This window comes from Schistocerca nitens, chromosome 8 (genome assembly GCF_023898315.1).
Source record: "Schistocerca nitens isolate TAMUIC-IGC-003100 chromosome 8, iqSchNite1.1, whole genome shotgun sequence".
NCBI lineage: Eukaryota > Metazoa > Arthropoda > Insecta > Orthoptera > Acrididae > Schistocerca > Schistocerca nitens.
In genome coordinates this window covers 216952722-216974446 of record NC_064621.1, presented here as the reverse complement: position 1 = coordinate 216974446, position 21725 = coordinate 216952722, and the positions used below count along the sequence as shown (strand labels likewise).

Here is a 21725-nt window from a genome sequence, read left to right as displayed (position 1 = left end):
GGGTAATGAGGAGGCTGGAGTGGGGAAGGGGAGGGATAGCATGGTAGGGGTGGAGCATGGTAAAGTCATGCTTGTGGGAGCATACATGGAGGAAGTGGGGTGAGGGTAGGGCAGCTTTGTGCTGTTGGCAAATTAGACAGAGGGGAGGAGGGGGAGGGAAGGGGGCAGAAAAGGAGAGAAGGAAAATGACTCTCCATGCATTGGTGGAACAGAGGGCTGTGTCGTATTGGAATGGGAACAGGGAGGGGATAGGTAGGCTAGGACAACTAACTAATGAAGGTTGGGACCAGGAGGTTATGGGAATGTGGAATATATTGTAGGGAAAGTTCCCATCTGCGCAACTCAGAAAAGCTGGTGCTGGCAGGAAGGATCCAGACAGCACAGGTTGTGAAGCAGTCATTGAAATGAAGAACATCACGTTGGGCAGTGTGCCAGCAACTGGGTGGTCCAGCTGTTCCTTGGTGACAGTTTTCGGCGGCCATTCATGGAAACAGACAGCTTCTTGGCTGTCATGCTCACATAGAGTGCAGCATAATGGTTGCAGCTTACCTTGTACATAACGCAACCAAAGACCAATGTTGAACCCTGCCTGACAGTTCACTCGTCCAGCCAACCGTGATCCACCCCCACTGCCCCCAAATCACCCCTCTTAACTTCCCAGAATTTCTTAACCTCTAACCATGCATTGCCATCATTCCCCAAATACCTCAACATGCAAGCTAACCTTACATCCCCAGAGAGAAATACAATCCACCACCTAAAAACTGATCCCGACATTAAAATCCTACCTGCTTAAAAAGGTTCCACCATTGTTCATCACCCTACAAACCCTGCTACAGTGATCCTTTTCCAGAAATCCAACAGAATCTCCAGTATCTCCTCAAAACCTTCGACCCATACCCGAACCTCTCTCCGGAGTCCCTCTCTCTTCTCACCCCTACCACTCCCTGCACTCCTACCTTCTACAAGCTTCCATGCAATCACCCAGAATGTGCCATTGTGACCAGTTACTGTGTGCTCCCTGAGAGAATCTCTGCTCTTGTACACGAACACCTTCTTCAGCCTATTACCCACAACTTACCCTCCTATATAAAAGATAACCACATCCTCCACCGACTTTCCACAGTTCCTGTTTCTTTACCACTAATTATGCTATCTCGCTTTACACTACATCCCTAATGCCCATGGCCTTGCCGCTATTGCACACGACCTTTCTCAATGCCTGGTGATTCCAAACCTACAACCCCCTTCCTTGGTTCCATGACCAACTATATCCTCACCCACAATTACTTCTCCTTTGAAGGCATCACCTACAAACAAATCCGGGGAATGGCTATGGGCACCAGCTTGGCACCATCCTATGCCAACCTAGTCATGGACCATCAAGAGGAATCTTTTCTAATCACCCAGAATCCCAAACCCTTCACCTGGCTCCCATTCATTGATGACATCTTTGTGATCTGGATCGATGTTGAGGACACCCTATCCACATTCCTCCAGAACCTCAACATCATCTCCTCCATTTGCTTCAACACAACAAGCCACCTTCCTCGATGTTGATCTCTGCCTCAAAGATAGCTACTTCAGTACATCCATCCATGTCAAACCTACAAACCACCAATACCTTCACTTCAACAGCTGCCACCCACTCCATACCAAGCAGGCCCTTCCATAAAACCTAGCCACCCATGGCTATTGCATCTGTAGGGACGAGCAGTCCCTCTCGAAAAACATCAAGGGTCTCACTGAGGTCTTCACAGAGTGTAATTACACTCCCAATCTCAGACAAAAATCAGGTCTCTTGTGCCTTATCTCTCCAGTTCCCTACCACCTCCCAAAGTCCCACTGTCCGGCCACACAGGAGCACTCCTCTCGTGACTTAGTACCATCCAGGAATGGAGCAACTAAATTCTCTGCTAGGGTTTCGAGTACCTTGTCCTACCCACTATCCTTCCCACCCCTTCCATAATGGTATTCTGCCACTCACCAAACTTACACAATATCCTTGTCCATACCCACACAACCTTTGCTCCCAAAGCCTTGCCTCATGGCTCGTACCCATGTAACAGACTAGATGCAAGACCTGTACCATACATCCTCCCACTACCACCTACTTCATTCCAGTCACAAGCATCACCTATCCCATCAAAGGCAAAGCTACCCGTGAAACCGATCATCTTATCTATAACCTAAGTTGCAACCACTGTGCTGCATTCGATGTGGCATGACAACCAACAAGCTGTCTGTCCATCGACAAACTGTGGGGAAGAAACAGCTGGACCATCCAGTTGCTGAGCACACTGCTAAACATGACATTCTTCATTTTAATGACTGCTTCATAGTCTGTGCCATCTGGATCCTTTCCAATAACACCAGCTTTTCTGAATTGTGAACATGGGAACTCTCCCTACAATACATCCGACATTCCCGTAAACCTCCTGGCTCAACTTTTGTTCATCATTGTTCTTACCCACCTACCACCTTCCCTGTTCCCATTCCAACACTACACAGCCCGCTGTTTCAACTACATACTTAATGGGACACCCTCCTCTAACATTACCTTTTTTTTATATATGAATAACTGATACTGTGTATAGTATCGATTCCTGTATAGGTGAACATTCATGGCTGTTTCACTGAAAGAATTTCATTTCATTTTGTATACGATTTATTATATTTCAGCCTAAAATGTATAACAAGAAATTATTTTGTTAGTATTCTGTACGTACAGTTAAAATTATTCTTGTTTTAGAAATATTTGAAATAAGAAATTCTGGCATACTTAAAATTCATGTTATTAATTGCACAAACTAATGTGAATTGTTAAATTTATTTCTGGATTCATTTATAGATAATGATAAATTTTAGCACGATTCTTCTTTTGTCGAGAAAGTTTATAAACTCTTTCGCTTTGTAAACTTTTTGGAATAATTGAGTACTGCAGAATGCAAAGTAGTAGTGTGTATGCTTCTGATGGAGACAGATGTATTTGTATGATCAACACTAATAATGTAATTTTGAATATTAAGTGGACATTGTGAAGATGGTTTGATATTTAAAAATGTTGCAAAGAATAAAATTCGAGAAATATACAGGCACAACTTCCTAAGTTATTTAGTCATCAGGAACCCACAACATTAAATCAAACTTTCAGCCACAAGAATGTACCCCTAGATGCAAGAAGTGGAGCCAACAACAACAAGTGAAAATGAAGATAAATAAAAAGTTTTTTTCGTATATCTTACGCCTCTTGAAGCTTTTGAAACTAATGAAGACAGTAAGAAAAATTTAATAGTGATGTATTGGAGGGTAAGATACAGCATTTTACTTCTCTCCTTTTCTGCTCCCCCCTCCCCTTTGTGCCTATTCTCCCAACTGCATCTTGTTGCCCTATCCTCTCCCCAACTCGTTCCTGTATGCTCCCACTAGCAGCACTTTACCGTCTCCCACCCTACCCTGCTATCCTTCCCCCTCCCCACACCAGCTTCCTTCTTACCACCACCACCAACCACCACCACCACCACCACCACCACCACCACCACCCAGTTGCTATCATGTGCTGCTGCTCACAGTCTGGCCTTGGCAGCCAAAGATTGTCGTGTGTGTGTGTGTGTGTGTGTTTTCTCTCTACTCTCATGAAGGCCTGTTTGGCCAAAAGCTTTGTCGACAGTCTATTTTTCCATGCCTCTCTGTAATTCAGCATCTCCAGTACATAATGAGCAGCAACTATCCTTTTCATAATATTGTCATTATTGCATTCTGGATTTTGCCAAACAGAAAAGAAGTCAGATTTAGAACCATTGTTAGATGTTTATAAATTTTACCTTTAATAACATTGTTTTTTATTTACTATCAAATATCACTGAAAAGCAGATGGGACAAGCTAAGAACTTTAAGTTTTCCAATTAGAGGTGAAACATGTTCCACTCTCTGCAATGCACAGATCAGATTACTCCTGAATTTCTGATTTAGTGGTCTCTCTTAACTCCAGAACCCATCTCCATGTTCAAGTGTGTTGAACTGCACTTACATGATGGACATGCAATAAGGTAAATAAGTTAAACCTTTGTTGTGGAAGAATTTTTTGTAGTTGGAATCTTATCTGACAGAGTGGAGGCAGCAGGACTATTTCTGCTATATTACAGACAAATAAATGCTCTGCATTAAATTCCAAACCAGTTCATAAAGTCTTATGGCAGAATGTAACACAGTGTTAAAACTGACATCCATTAGACACACAGAAGCACTTCATGTTTTTCCCCAAGAGGAACATACTATATTTTAGTTCTAAGAAAAATTTTCTTACTTGTTTCCTTGTTAATCAAATCAATAACATCACACAGCACTAATATTTGGAGATCATCCATACAATACTGTTACAATATGATGTATCATCCATATATTGGAAAGAGTAATCCTACACCTACATTAATATCTTTCATGTACATTAAATTATTTTCCACAAATTCTGATTAGTAAATATAATATTATCCTGTAAGGGAATGGATATTTTAATCATTTGTGTTCAGCTACTTAAACATATTATACTCCACTAGTTACATACATTCTTTTCTTTACCAAAGACATCTGTTTGAACCTGTTTTAACAGCAAATCTTTCTGAAATAGATTTCTTAATAATAGTATTTTCTTCAGCTGACAATGCACTGCCACGATGAATCTGTTTATTTTTCAGTTCAGCAACAATTTATGATTGTTTTAAAATAAACCATGACTCAAAGATCATACTTCACTTTGTCAAAACACTGTATGAAGCACAAATATGTACCTCCCTAGCAGTTTTTACAGCATACAGGGGCACATCGTCAAAGAACATCATGAGCTTCGCTTTGCCTCCAATTGGAACTTGCATGAAATACTAACCACTTTATTGTAAAAGCCAAGAAATAACTCCTCACATTGTTAGTAAATGAAAGTTGACAAAATTTCTCCATTTGCTTATGTTCCTGCTCTTCTGACACACCTTTTAGCATACATTTTATGGTGCTGCAACTCACAGTGGGAGTCTTTGTTTGGAGTTCAGTGATTAATATCAAAGTTCTTAGTAATGTCTGGTGCATCAGTCTAGCTTTCACAGTATCTGCTCCATTAGGTTCTTTGTTATTGACATTGTGGGCCTAGACAGTGCACTGGCCACCCCTCCACCAGCGATCTTGCCCTTACTCATGTCACTGTACGCACACACGCACATGCGTGCGCGCACACACACGCACACAGGTAAATGGCATTCAGCTGTCCTCCTCCTTCCTCTGTTTCTACACATCAGTAATGTGACAAGCTCGTGTGTCACCGAGTCAATTTTTGATCATTAGGTATAGTTCTCAAACAATCCCTAAAGTTGGCATATGTGATTTTATCTGCCCTTCAATTTGTCAAATTTCTTTTACTGGAGTTTGTGTAATTATACAGAGCCAGCTCAATTCACTTTAGGATTTTAGGTTTCAAAGGCCTGAATCACTTTTAAGCACCTGTGCAGAATATAGAATTGGGCACAAATCTTTTGAAAATCCAACCTGAAGAATGCCTTTCAGCATCTTAAACTACTTTTGTTCCTTCCTTCCTTTTAGCCATTTCTAATATACAACTGCTGGAAGAATGATATTACATTATAAGCAATATCCACTAATTATCCTGTTATTGCTATCGATACTGGCAAGGTAATAAAATAACTTAAATATTTTACGCCGCGAAAGGACAATAGACTTTAGTATGTGACAAATTTCAACTTCATACATGTAACCATTCCTAAGAAAAAGGGGTCTAGACAGACAGACACACAACAAATGGCAAAACAATATTTTATCACGTGATATAACTGCAAATTAACTATTTTCAGATTTTTTTCCCTTTACTTTCACTGTGAAAGCTTGCTGCTTGCAAGTTTTATGATTCTAGGTCAATGGGAAGTGCCTGTATGTTTTGATGAGCGAGTTTGCAATTATCAAAATATATTAGGTAATTGGCCATATCTTTTTGAGTGAATTGACAAAGGAGCTTAAACTTTTTACACCACAGGCAAAACATAGCCCTTAGTGTCTGACATACACTTGAATTTGATATGTCTACCAGTTATTGAGAAAAAGGGTACTTAATGGATGAACTAACAGACAGATATCAAATTTTTAAAAAATCTTCATACGATATAAATACAAATTAAGCATTTTCAGGTTTTTCCCCTTAGGTTTTATTGTGAAACCTTCCTTCCTTGCCAAATTTCATGTTTCTAGGTCAATGGGAAGTACCCTACAGGTTTTGATGTGCGAGTTTGCAAGTATCAAAATACGTGACATAAATGGTCGTGTCTTTTGACTGTACTGACTTGGAAGCTTTAAACATTTTACACCTCCAAGGGAGTACAGACCTTATTGTGTGACATAAATTTCAACTTGGAAAATCCAGGATGGAATGTAACAATATTAATAAATTTCAACTTGATACATCTACCCATTCCTGAGAAAAAAAGGTCCTAACAGACTGATGGACAGACAAATATTTGGAAACAAATGAACAAAAAAAATTTTTCCATGTGCAATATAATTACAAATTAACAATTTCTGGTTTCTTCCTTTAGTTGTACTGTCAACAAGAAGTAAGCTATAGGTTTTCATGAATTATATTGTATCAAAATATGTGATGCAAATGGCCATATCTTTTGATTGCATTGACTGGGAAGCTTCAATTTTTTAGTTGTGACAAGGAACCATATAAATTAGTATGTGGCATATATTTCTGCTTGATATGTCTACCCAACCCTGAGAAAAAGTGTTTTTAACAGTTGGAAGACAACAAAATGATCTTATAAGGGTTCAGTTTTTATGGACTGAGACACAGAACCCTAAAAATAATAATAAAAATGAATTTTTAAAAAATCAACTAGAATTTATACAAGTCTGTGTGGCTGCTCCTGCGAGTATGAGTAGATAAATTAGAAAAAAGTAATATGCATTTGCTGTCATATATGCGTTTATGCATCACACATCGGCCAACTTCAAATGAGTGACTGCCTTTCTCTTTTTCTGCCCCCCCCCCCCCCCCCCCATGTTTTAAGTTTTTAGGACTACTCAACAAAAACAACGGACATTCCACAGGTATGTGCTAACTTTATGTTGAAGGTACTAGTGATTAGATTAACATCCCTGGATGTTAAATCTTACAATTATACAGGGAACATTTCAAAAATAACATCACATATGTAGAGCACAACAAACTACAATGAAAATTATGTTGCATCTACATGTAGATACATAATTGACAAGACATTGTACAGTGCATGGTGAAGGTCACCACATACCACTACTAGCCGCTTCCTTTCCTCTTCCAGCCGTAAATAGAGCAAGTGAAAAACGACTGTGTACAAGACTCAGTATGAGCCCTAATTTCTCTCATCTTATCTTTGTGGACCTTACACGAAATGTACATCGACTACAGTAGAATCCTTCTGCAGTTGGGTCAAATATCGGTTCTCTAGATTTCCACCACAGTGCCTCTTGCACAAAAAAAAAGTGTTGTCTTTCCTGTAGGGTTTCCCATTTCAGTATAAGAAGCATCTCCTCCATACTGTAAAGAGCAGTCAAGTAGATGTGGACCTACCTTGACAATAACTGAGATATTTACAAATACCAGAAGGAAAATTGTTCCCTACTATCAGACAGTGAATCCAGTACTGATTCAGAAAGGTGTGGTTTCCATAGCTACAAGAATTAAGGTTATATATAAATAGTCGATACCTCACAAACAGCAGAAGAACAGAGAGCATAAACCAAATAACACTTAGACTGCACAAGGATTGTGGTAGAAAATCATTGTGAACTTTCCAAAGGGACTACTCACTTGAAATTCCACTGAGTAATTTGAGAAAATGATAAATCTACATCTCGATTGCAGGCTGTAGATTTAAATTTAATTACTTCTTGAGGAAAATGCGCTACTCAACTCCTATCCCAAGTTGCTCTGTCAAGACAGAACTGTTTCTTCTGTACAACTTTTATGGTAAAGAAAGCGTAAACTGAACAGGAATGCCTCTTACTCAATGATCTGCCCATTAAATGCATTACACACAATGACATTTTTCCACGGCTAATAGCTATGGAACGTGTGTCTACTTAAATTTTAAACAGTTTCCAAACTGGAACATTAAACATTCATCTGGCATACTGCAATTTACTGACCAATGGGCGAGGAACTAGTTGGTGTCTAAGAAGACTGTGTTTCTATCAGGATGAGCAACCTGAAGTTGGTTACGTTACAATTAATACAGAATATTCTGACTTTACACCAAATGTTGACTAAGAAAATAGCTAGCAGATTTGTTACCCCAGGTGACAAGTTACCATCTTTATATAACAAATAACTGTACAATTTTATAGCTACACACACCAAGAATATTGCCACTTATTATTGATTGCTTGGTCACTTTATTTGGTTAGCGGTGGTCTACAATTATGACATACACTGTCTTACGAAAGATTATTTCTAATACTTTGTCACAATTTTACAAATAATAAGGGGGTTATGTAGTGTGTGAGACTGTTAAAAGCCTTATTTAGGCCAAAAGAGTTTTGCTTTGTTTAAAAGCATCGTAAGTGGTCAGTCTGGCTTCTAACACTATACACATGGAAATAATGTAAGGAGCCAAAAATCTGTCTGCTGATGGTAGTGAAATACTTTTGGTCCAAATAAGACTTTACGCAGTTGCAAAAGAGAGCACGATCCACATTACTTGTATTGCTTTTGAATTCACACTTCACCTGCTCATTGCAGATAAACGATATACTTACATTCCAGTTATTTCATAGAATTGTATATGACATAATTAAAACTGGTTGCTTTAATCATCTACTAAAATAGTCTTACCTTCTTTATTCACCTTCTCAGGTATAGTACCAGCGGAGTCACGTGGTTTCTCGTGCATAAATGGGCAATGTGGTTTGCGGCAACCACCCGGTTGGTTCTCCCAGTAGCAGGGAATTAATTTACGATTTTTCTGTAACAATTTTATTTACTTTTTATTAGCCAAAGTAAAATTATATATATTTTCATTGAAACACGCAGTATGAACTACCATGCATAACTAACTCAAAACTGTTCTCTTCTGTGTCTTTATAACAAAGTAAAAATTTAGAACACAAAAAAAAAAAAAAACATTATACCGGCAAAACCTTTAATCTAGTAGCACAAACGTTTATACCAGGAGTAACCAAACCAGAAACAACTCTTACTACATATTTAATATAAATGGACAGATAAAAAATCTGCTCACCAAGCGGCGGCAGGGGAATGTAAACACACACACACACACACACACACACACACACACACACACACACAAGGATTTAATTATTACAAGCTTACGGAGCCAGTGGCTCCTTCTTCTGGCAGAAGAGTTGAAAAGGAAGGAAGAGGGGTGGAGGAAAAGGCCTGGAGAGGTTTAGAGAAAGGTGTACAGTTCAGGAAAGTCACCCAGAACATCGGGCTAGGGGAGACTTACCACACAGGATGAGAAGGAAAGACTGATTGTTGGGGATTGCACCATACGAGATTTGAAAACCTGAGAACTTAAAGGTGGAAGACAGGGTAATACACAAGATAGAGATTACTACTAAAACAACACACGAGTAAATAAGAGTGAAAAGCTAAGTTCATTGTATGTAACAGAGATAGGGGGGACAGCGAAAAAAAGAAGAGTCAAATAATGAAAGATGTAGGAAACTAAAATGGAGTGAAGAAAGGATGCAGTTCTCCATGCTACTCTATCCTGTGCAAGCTTCTTCATCTCCAAGTAACTACTGCACCCTACATTCTTCTGAGTTTGCTTAGGGTATTCATCTCTTGGTCTCCCTTTACAATTTTTACCCTCCAATACAAAACTGGTCATCCCTTGATGCCTCAGAACATGTCCTGCGATTTACCCATCTAATCTTCAGCATTCTTCTGTAGCACCACATTTTGAAAGCTTCTATTCTCATATTGTCCAAACCATTTATCATCCATGTTTCACTTCCATACATGGCTACACGCCATACAAATACTTTCAGAAGAGATTTCCTGATGTTTAAATCTATACTCAATGTTAATAAATTTCTCTTCTTCAGAAATGCTTTTCTTGTTATTGCCAGTCTACATTTTATATCCTCTCTACTTCGACCATCATCAGTTATTTTGCTCCACAAATAACAAAACTCTTTTACTACTTTAAGTGTGTCAGTTCCTAATCTAATTCCCTCAGCATCACCCGATTTAATTTGACTACATTCCATTATCCTTGTTTTGCTTTTGTTGATATTCATTTTATACCCTCCTTTCAAGACACTGTCCATACCGTTCAACAGCTCGTCGAGATCTTTTGCTGCCTCAGACAGAATTACAATGTCATCGGCGAACCTCAAAGTTTTTATTTCTTCTCCATGGATTTTAATTTCTACTACAATTTTTTTCCTTTTTTTTCCTTTACTTCTTGCTCAATATACAGGTTGAATAACATCGGTGATAGGCTACAACGCTGTCTCACTCCCTTCCCAACCAGTGCTTCCCTTTCATGCCCCTCGACTCTTATAACTGCCATCTCGTTTCTGCACAAATTGAAAATAGACTTTCGCTCCCTGTGTTTGACCCCTGCCACCTACAGAATTAGAAAGAGAGTATTTCAGTTAACATTGTCAAAAACTTGGAATGCCAGAAATGTAGGTTTGCCTTTCCTTAATCTATCTTCTAAGATAAGTTGTACAGTCAGTGTTGCCTCACGTGTTCCAACATTTCTACAGAATCCGAACTGATCTACCCCAAGATAGGCTTCTACCAGTTTTTTCCATTTGTCTGCCAAGAATTTGTGTCAGTACTTTGCAGCCATGACTTATTAAGCTGATACTTTGGTAATTTTCACATCTCTCAACACCTGCTTTCTTTGAGATTGGAATTACTATATTATTCTTGAAGTCTGGGGGTATTTCACCTGTCTCATACATCTTGCTCACTAGATGGTAGAGTTTTGTCAGGGCTGGCTCTCCCAAGGCTTTCAGTAGTTCTAATGGAATGTTGTCTACTCTCGGGGCCTTGTTTTGCCTTAGGTCTTTCAGTGCTATGTCAAATTCTTCATGCAGTATCATGTCTCCCATTTCATCTTCACCTACGTCCTCCATTTCTATAATATTGTTCTCAAGTTCATCGCCCTTGTATAGACTCTCTATATACTCCTTCCACCTTCCTGCCTTCCCTTCTTTGCTTAGAACTGGTTTCAAACCTGAGCTCTTGATATTCATACAAATGGTTCTCTTTTCTCCACAGGTCTCTTTAATTTTCCTGTATTCAGTATCTATTTTACCCCCTAGTGACATATGTCTCTATATTCTTACATTTGTCCTCTAGCCATCCCTGCTTAGGCATTTTTCACTTCCTGATGATCTCATTTTTGAGACGTTTGTATTCCTTTTTTCCTGCTTCATTTACTGCATTTTTTGTATTTTCTTCTTTCATCAATTAAATTCAATATCTTTTCTGTTATTCAAGGATCTCTACTAGCCCTCGTCTTTTTACCTACTTGATCCTCTACTGCCTTCACTATTTCATCTCTCAAAGCTACCCATTCTTCTTCTACTGTTCTCCTTTCCCCTGTTCTTGTGAATTGTTCCCTCTGAAACTCTCAGATCGTGGTCCGAGTCCACATCTGCCCCTGGAAATGTCTTACAATTTAAAACCTGGTTCCTAAATCTCTGTCTTACCATTATATAATTTATATGAAACCTTCCAGTCTCTAGGCCACTTCCACGTACACAGCCTTCTTTCATGATTCTTAAACCAAGTATTAGCTATGATGTTTTCTTTCTCCTGGTAATGACGTCCTCCCGAGTAGTTCCCGCCCGGAGATCAGAATGGGGGACTATTTTACCTCCGGAATATTTTACCCAAGAGGACGTCGTCGTCATTTAACCATACAGTAAAGCTGCATGCCCTCGGGAAAAATTATGGCTGTAGTTTCCCCTCGCTTTCAGCCGTTCGCAGTACCAGCACAGCAAGGCTGTTTTAGTTAGTGTTACAGGGCCAGATCAGTCAATCATCCACACTGTTGCCCCTGCAACTACCGAAAAGGCTGCTGCCCCTCTTCAGGAACCACACGTTTGTCTGGCCCCTCTAAAGATACGCATCCTTTGTGGTTATACCTAAAGTACGGCTATTTGTATTGCTGAGGCACACAAGCCTCCCCACTGACGGCAAGGTCCAAGGAGTAGTTACTGTGAATAAATACTGAGATGGAAGGAATTAACGTAAATTAAGGCCAGGTGGGTGGTGAGAACCAAGGAAATGTTGTAGTGCTAGTTCCTACCTGTGGAGTTCTGAGAGATTGGTGTCTGGGGGAAGAATCCAGATGGCACGAGTGGTGAAACAGTTACCGAGGTCATGACTGTCATGTTGTACAGCATGCTCTGCAACAGGATATTGTGTGTTCCCTGTATACGCCCTCTGCCTATGCCCATTCATCCTGACTGATAACTGAGTGGTAGTCATGCCAATGTAGAAGTCTGAACAGTGTTTACATAACAGCTGGTATATGACATGTGTCATTTCGCTGGTGGCTCTCCCTTTAATAGTATATGCTTTGCCAGTTACAGGGCTGGAATAGGTGGTTGTATGAGGGTGCACAGGGCAAGTCTTGCAGCGGGATGGTCACAGGGGTAGGGGCCATAGGGTAGGGAGATGGGTGCAGAAGGAGCATTGGGTCTGACAAGGATGTTGTGGAGATTGGGAGGGCAATGAAAAGCTACTCTAGGTGTGGTGGACAAAATCTCAGACAGAATGGATCTCTTTTCAGGCCATGATTTTAGGAAGTCATGGGCTTGTCAAAGTGGTTGAATGATACATTCAAGACCAGGATAATACTGGGTGACAAGTGGTGTGTTCCGAAGTTGTTTTTTGGAGGCATCAGCAGTACCAAGATTGGATGTGATGGCCCAGGAAATCTGCTTTTGAAGTAGGCTGTTAGGATAATTACGTCCAATGAAGGCTGGAGTGAGGGTGCACTGCTGTAAAGAGTCTGCATCCAAACCAATAAGTTTGCCTAAATGCCAAGGCTGTATGGGAGGTTAGGTTTGACATGAAAAGGGTGGCAACTGTCAAAATGTAAGTACTGTTGTTTGTTAGTAGGTTTCATGTGGACGGAAGTGTGTAGCTGTTACTTCGAAAACAAGTTTTGCACATTCTGTTTCTTGAAACCTACTTGTCCCTTGGAGTTACTTCCAAAGTCATAACACTGAAAGTCCCCGTTTCTGGATGTAATCCTACTCTACACCAGCCTCTTTTACAGTTTCAAATACAGCCATCGCTTGAACTGACCAACTAATCTGGGACCTAATTGCCTTACCTGACAGTTTCCTCTCCATCAGACTTCTTTACTACACAATCCTGCAGTTATCTGCCCTCATGTTTCCTTGGAGGGTACCATCCTCCAAGCCAACTTCAGACTACAACGACATGCCAGACTTCACCTCAGAAAGCTATCCCACCTTCTCCTAAAGCACCTCAACAGTGGTGTTCCCCTTCCTGTCCCTCTGCAGCTCCCGAAACAGCAACACCATCAACCACAACTCCTTTCCCACTCCCACAAACCAAGTTTGGACAATCTCCTTAATATCCCACAGCCTCCCTGACCTGTAATAACTCATAATCACAAGAACCAGTCACAACTGTACAGTGCCATAACCTCTCATCCAAAGCATCTCACCCCCCCCCCCCCCACCCCCCTTGCATTATCTGTATTATCCAAGAGTCTCACTTTCAGCCCTAAACCTGAATTTCACCATGCTTCTTTGGTGAAAGACCTACTTTCCTTTACACATAATGTCAACTGGAAATATCACTTCGCAATCCAATACCAAAACATTTCTAACAGCAAATCAGGTATTGAACCCCGTCTTGAAAAATACCAACCGTGATCCCAACTTGATCCACCACCACTGTCTCAAAATCATCCCTTACAAGCCTTCCAAGAATTCCTCACATCCAGCATTGCTTCACGACCCTTCCCCAGGTTTCTACAACATGACCTTAACTTGTCCTCTGCAGAACTCCAGGCTCTACAATCCCTAAAAGCTGATGATTACATCATTATCCTTCCAGGCAGACAATGGATCTACCACTGTGGCACTTGACCGACAGGAGTATGTCAGCGAAGGTCTATGCCAACTGTCCAACTCCTGTACTTACAACATCTGCCATCGAGATCCCATCCCTGTGATTCAAACTGATCTGCAGTCCCTCCTAAAAACCTCAGGCTCCTCACAAGGACTTACACCTCAATCCATAGAAATTCCTACCCCACCCAAACCGTGCGCCTCAACCTTTTACCTTGTCCCTAAGATCCACAAACCCAATCATCCTGGCCACCTTATAGTTGCTGGCTTCAAAGCACAACTGCCTTAGTTGATCAGCACATGCAACCCATAGTACAAAGACTTCCCTCCTATATCAAAGATACCAACCATTTCCTAGATCGTCTGAAACCCGTGCCTGTCCCACTCCCATCACACCTTGCTTCTCACCATTGATCCCTCCTGTCTCTATACCAACGTACGAACGTTCTCCATGTACATGGTCGGTCTGCTGCTTGTTCCTCAGTCAGCCCACACCTGATTCCAGATATATGACATCTTTCTTACTCGCCTTAATCAACTTTATACTTACAAACAACTACTTCACCTTTGAGGGTCAGACATACAAACAGATCAGGGTACAGTCATGGGAACCAGGATAGGTCCTTCCTATGCCAGACTTTCCATGGGTTGCTTGGAGGGGGCTTTCCTGGGACGCATAAGCCATCAGCCCCTGGTTCGGCACAGATACATTGATGACACCTTTGCTGTATGGACTCATGGAGAGGCTGATCTCATTCTCAACGAAGGCTAGCTACACACTTCCGTCCACATCAAACCTACCAACAAACAACAGTACTTACATTTTGACAGTTGCCACCCTTTCCATGCAAACCTTACCTCCCATACAGCCTTGGCATTCAAAGCAAACATATTTGTTCAGATGCAGGCTCTTTACAGTAATACACCACCACTCTCACTTCAGGAAGGACCTAATTATTCCAACAGCCTACTTCAAAAGAAGATTTCCTGTGCAATCACATCCAATCTTGGTACTGCTGATCCCTCCAAAAAAACAACTTCAGAACACACCACTTGTCTCCCAGTATTATCCTGGTCAGGAAGGTATCGATCAGCTACTTCAGCACGGCCATGACTTCCTAAAATCAGTACCTGAAAAGAGATCCTTTCTGTACAAGATTTTTCCCACCACACCTAGAGTAGCTTTTCATCGTCCTCCCAATCTTTGTAACATTCTTGTCAGACCCTATGCTACTGTTGCACCCATCTCCCTATCCTATGGCTCCTACCCCTGTGACCAACCCCGCTGCAAGACTCATATGTGTTGTTTTAGTAGTAATCTCTATCTTGCGTATTACCCTGTCTTCCACCTTTAAGCTCTCAGGTTCTCAAATCTCGTTCAGTGAAGTCCCCAACAATCAGAGTTTCTTTCTCATCTCATCTGGTAAGTCTACTCTGACCTGGGGTTCTGGGTGGCTTTTCTGAACTGTACCCCTTTCCCTAAACCTCTCAGGCCTTTTTCTTCACCCCTCTTCCTTCCCTTCAAGTCTTCTGCCAGAAGAAGGAACCACTGGCTCTGAAAGCTTGTAATAGTTAAATCCTTTGTGTGTGTGTGTGTGTGTGTGTGTGTGTGTGTGTGTGTGTGTGTGTGTGTGTTCCCCTGCCACCGCTTGGTCAGTAGATTTTTTATCTATCTGTTTATGTTATATTACCAATAACTGATTATTTTTGTTGTTTTATTACATATTTAGATACTCTGTACCAAATGAAGAAAACTATATTAAAGTTCCCTGTGAATGAGACATGCAGCTGCCCAAAATGAGGAAGTTAATTGTAACTTAATACCAACAATGAAAATGTACTTTACCCTAAGAATAGATTTTATGTACAATAGTACACATCAGACAAAAAGTGTCCCTACAGTTTGTCTTTACAATATTAGCAAAAGAATCAATGTCTACAATTAAGTGTAGAGGAAGAACTCTGATTTACACACAGGTGAGTTCACAGTTAATGCACACATGAAATAATTAGCAAATTAGTATCAAAAATTTTACCCTTCTGAAGGAATGAGTAAGTTAATTACTTCACAGTCCTTGGAATTGTATGTATTACATGAAACTGTACAAGATGCAAATTTCGTTTATGCAATATACTGAAAAGGCTATCACATTCATTACAATAACACACTTATCCCTGAGGAAATACTGTAAAAGCTACCCATCTAATCATCCTAACTACCGTATTTACTCGAATCTAAGCCGCACTTTTTTTCCGGTTTTTGTACCCAAAAAAAAACCGCCTGCGGCTTAGAATCGAGTGCAAAGTAAGCGGAAGTTCTGAAAAATGTTGGTAGGTGCCGCCACAACTAACTTCTGCCGTCGAATATATGTAGCGCTACAACAGGCATGCTTTGCAGGCACAAAGATAAATACAGGTGCCAAAACCTCTGTGTCATAAAAAAAAAAAGGGTGGAAGAAGAGCTTTTTTCTCCGCCCCGAGTTTCGACCACTTCATTTTCATACATTATCCAACGAAGTAAATACAAATTCTGTATTGTTCATCTTCGAATGTAGCAGCATTTCAATGTACTACGAAAATCCGACTGGCAAGACCGTTTGGGATGTTTGTCAACATGGCCAACTCTACGTTCTGAATTTTTTCCTACCTGTGAGAAGAGATGGTTGCTAATAGGAACTTTTATGAATTGTGAATCACACGCGTATTCTCTTCACCATATTTCTTTCGTATTTGCTGCTATCTCATTTAAATCCTTTCTGCCCAATAAACTACAAAACTAGAGTGCGACAACAGCAAACGCGGAAGAATATACATATCATGTCATGTTTATATTCGTTTTATTCTTATGCCTAATAGTGAAACAGTCAGAATTGAAGCACGGGAATTGACTAGATTTTTAAATCTAAGATGACTCTAATTTCTGTGCAGAATATAATTACTAAAGAGGCGTCTGCAAAGATTTTCAAGCGGAGAAAAGTTTTCGCTAAACTCTCGTTCAGAACATCTTCCATCATACGCAGCCTATTATTTGGTTCTTGTTGATCATTATCAAAGAAAGCAGCAATGTAAGTAACAACAAATAGCAGTCTCTTGCCATTGTTTCGCTAATGAGACGATTCCTCTCTCTTCTTCTTTTTAAATCATAAGCAGTGGTAGCGCACACAAAAGCAACCCATGCCGCGAGCGGCGACAGGCCGTAAACACTCATTATCAGAATGCGACGAACAATGCGTGACACAGTACAGTAACGCATTTTAAGCTTAGAGTGACGTAAACACCTATAACAAAGAGAATGGCACTTATCAGAAGAAAGAAAAATAAGCAATCAATTCAAACCAGACGAAGCACGTGAAAAAGGAAGGGTACCCGTATAAATATGGACGGAGCGCCTGACGCATAGCAATGACTACCTGGTAAAGCTTAACTGCTAAGCTTACGACAACCAAACTACTGTAGCTGTATCGTCATTTATTCGACCTAAATTGTGTCTCATATTACAATGGACCAACTTTGTTTCGATTTGGAGGTGTGGCCTAAAACTTCTCTCTCTGCTTCGAGTCTCAAACTTCAGGTGCGGCTTAGATTCGGAAAATTTTTTTTCCTTGATTTCGAGTCTCATTTTTCAGGTGCGGCTTAGATTCGAGTGCGGCTTAGATTCGAGTAAATACGGTACATACAATATGCACAAGTTGGGAATAAATTGCTCACCTACCATAGTCTTCAAAAATAAGGAGTAATAAAAGTTACTAAACACAAACACTAAACACTAAGCACAACAAGCAAAAAATGATTATGAAGTAACAATGAACATCCAAGTGGAAGTATTATATTGTTTTTGTATCTTACCCTTAGTTCCATATGCCTGAAGTTGCAGTGCTGGTTCAAACACTTGCCTTGCTGCCAGTATGTGCAAACTGTCTCACAACCCAAGGCTGATGGCTCATGTCGAAAAAGACAACCGTCTCCCTGCAAGTAATTTACAAATTCTGTTAGAAGTTCAGTGAATAAGTATTTTATATGCCTTTTTTCTTAGAAATTACAAAAAATACTTACATAATTCAATTGTCAATATTGCTTTATTCTATTTCAAGGATTATGTATATGAAGACTCCATCAGCTTGCCAATAGGCATCACAGCACGATGACAGACTGACACCATGACAAACCAAAATGGCATAAATAAAAGTGCTACTAACTGGTACCACAAACACAGTTACATAACTGATGACACTTCAGTGTGGAGCAGCACCCATCCTTTCGATAGTATTGCCAATTTGGCTGCTTGTGTGTTAATTTTCTTGCTTGTATATCAATGAAAATAATCAAGTTTTGAAAATATAATTGGATGGATTTAAAAAAATCTGCTCATCAAGTGGAAGCAGGAGAAACACATACGAAAGTTAAAGAAATGTGCAAGCTTTTGGAGCTAGTGGCTGTACATTTCTCGATCTATTTATCTTAATGTATTAAATTTTGTGCCATAGTTATTTAGGCTGCTTCTCAACTGGTGTGACTAGACAGAGCATTTTGCACCACAAAAAAATCTGAGGTGGCCATCAGGAATCTGTGTCAGGAGCCAGCTATGTTAACCACTACATCACAACACAGTCCAAGGTTCCCAGTTAAACATGATGTATCTGCACATTTTGTCAACAGCACTGTGAGTAGAACTAAATATCTATCTTATGTAATGCTCATCTTAAGTATTTAGTGGTAAGATGGGTGACAGATTGTGGGACTTAACTGGAACAACCAAAAGACAAGAGAATCCCTCAATACGATGTCTGAAGAAAAATCAGAGTACCATTGATAATACTAAACTTGAAAAAGTTGCAGGAACAAATTAGAATTTATTTGTAAAACTTCACTGTTTATGTAAACAGACTGTCTACAGTTCCTTATTGACAAAGTTCAAACATTGGCACAAGTCCGAGTAGGCAATTGAAAGGTGGGAATATGAGGAAGATGGAAGAGGAGAGGAAAGAATGTGCAGAGGGAGGGATGGGTGTGGAGGAAGGTTGTTTTTATAAAACTTTGCTTTTGATTTCCTGAAAAGAAACCTCACACCAACCCGGAGAGTCCAACGAAGCTGTGCAAAGTGTAAGGTATATCTGCTTTATTGCAATTTCTTTGGAATATGCTAATTATTGAGTAGTAGAATCGGTTGATGCAAATTTCTCAGAAACAGGGGTCATAAAATTTTACATTTCTGTCTGATGTTGAACACAAGAATCTGTAAGGTGAGTGTATTGGGAAAGAGTGTACACAGATGAACTTATATTACGTGAAAGAGAAAGTTTCAGTATAATAACTGTATTTGATATAACTGCTGTGTGTGAAGAATTATTTATTATTTCTAATGGTAGGCATATTGTACCACTTTGTACATGACCATCCAGTATTTAATACTTCCATGCTCCAATTATAGCCCTTAAATGCGGCTATTGCAACTAGACAATCTTTAGTGAAGAAGTCACAGAGGAGGATAAACTGAGACTACTACTAAAATTAAAATCATGATGAAGAAAGAACCAAAGGCACATGTTTACAATGGGCAGGACAATACCCACTGTTGAACACAGGGGCAAAACCAGAACAGAGTTTTTGAATGGTGAATCAAATAAATGATATTACTATAAAAGTGAAATGATGGTAGAAAGTATAAGAACATCATGGAATGGTATTAAACATAAAAAAGAATGCAACATACAGCAACGGCAACAGTCAATGTGACATAAAGCAAATTTGCAAGAAACAAAATTATAGTTTTGCAGAGAGTGCTGCAAAAAGAACAGTGGATTGAAAGAGTTGAACTTTCTGGAGTGTGAAACAGTGGATGACAGCACAATGTGAACAGTGTTAGAACTGTGGCAGCTGAACTTCGGTTCTCTGCACAGCTGAAAGAAACTTCGGGTGCCACAATCTAACCATTTTGTCATTCATCTCAGAATTTAACCTCTCTCTCTGTGCACATCCTACCCTATCAGTTCTTCCGGTTATTAACTGCACTGAATTTTTCAACTCCTTGGATTAGTCGCTGGCACAGGAACACCAACAAAAATCACTGGATTGAGCTGCCGCACATATTACGGCAGTCTATCAAATTTTACTTAATATAATTGTTCCCACAGTGACTTCCACAATGCTTGCTATTCTAATACTGAATGTGACTACGTACTAATGTTTCACATGCAAGTTATATAGTAGAAACACATGCAGCCACTACAGTTGACTACATGCTTCAACCATGTTAAAGTGCAAAAGTTGTGACAAATTTTATTTTCCCACTGTCACAAACCGTAATTTTGTAATCTCACATTCATTAAAACTATTATTTTGTATTTGTCTTATGAATTGCATACTTTTGTGATTTTCAAACATATCTCTATTTGGTTCACTTAGACTTAATTACCTTGCTTTTGCAATCATATAAATTTGGATCAAAGGAACCGCCCTTCAAGTGTTTGCTGTAAATGATTTATTACTTGTTTACAAGACATAGCAATACAATGAGAAGTGTCATGTTTTGCAGCTTTCATTTTATAGTTTTATTAGACAAACCTATTTAATTTTATCCTGGCTGATGCTCTGAAGGATTTAATCAAGTAGTTGACTTGGCACCTTCCACACATTAATATATTTTCAATTTGTTTAACTTTTATTGAGTCAATTAGGCTGTGATGATACTTAAAGGTGGTGAGGGGGGAAAAAAAACACATACAGACAACCATGTTTCAATATTCTGTTCTGTGATTTAAATCTGCCTTATTGTCAGGTTGGCAAACAATTGATGCCACCCTGGCAGTTACCCATCACCATAAGGATGCTGGGCACTGTGTGCTCATGTCATTCTAAAACAGGGCAACTGCAGTCTGAAGAGGCCTTTCAACGTCATACAACTTCTTCTCTATTACAAACTACATTGTAACCGCCACCTCCTCTAAAAACACTAGAAATCAATTATTCACTTCCTTTATTATTATTATTATTATTAATAATAATATTAATAATAATAAACCCTGACCCATAAACATGTAGTGATTTTTATGTTAAATCCTAATCCTTGTCATATGAATGTTTCAGTTGCTTGCACTCCCCAAAGCTGTCTGAAACCAGTTTCTACTACCTTTGCAAAGCTGCCACTGTCACATTCCTATGTTGGCAATTTTAGTCACCATACAGTGACAATACAGTGACAATTGTACTCATGTTCCAAGGTGTGAATTGTTAAATGAAATTAAAATATTGCACTGTTAAATGAAAACCAAATATTGTTACCCCCATATTTATGACCCTATTGAGACTGTAGAGTTCACCCATGATGAACTCTTTCAGGGAGAAGGGAGGAGGTACACAAGATACCCCCAGGTCCCAAACATGAGTGATTTTTATTATTTAGGTTTTACAAAGAGTCCGCCTATTTCGTCCATCCACCTTTCAGCTATGCAACAATAATCAACTGGTTCACAGTGGAAAAGGCTGAATTGTTGTTAGAAGAGCCGCCTTTCCAATCAAATCATGTCACATTACCTGACAGGTATTACTGAGGGCTCTCCGAGCCATGTCCGAAAAAATCTCCCCCCGTC

General features: G+C 39.7%; 1 protein-coding gene across 2 annotated transcripts in view; it reads right to left on the bottom strand.

Annotated features, from left to right (window-relative positions):
* Positions 1-21725, bottom strand: part of LOC126198644 (zinc finger CCCH domain-containing protein 11A-like) — a 61875-nt gene that overhangs the window by 10202 nt on the left and 29948 nt on the right. For both annotated transcript variants that reach the window (XM_049935108.1, XM_049935107.1), the window contains 2 exons: positions 17986-18105; positions 8873-9002 (listed from right to left, as the gene is read on the bottom strand). In XM_049935108.1, coding sequence (XP_049791065.1) covers positions 8873-9002; positions 17986-18105 — 250 coding nt within the window. The remainder of the gene's footprint in view (positions 1-8872; positions 9003-17985; positions 18106-21725) is intronic.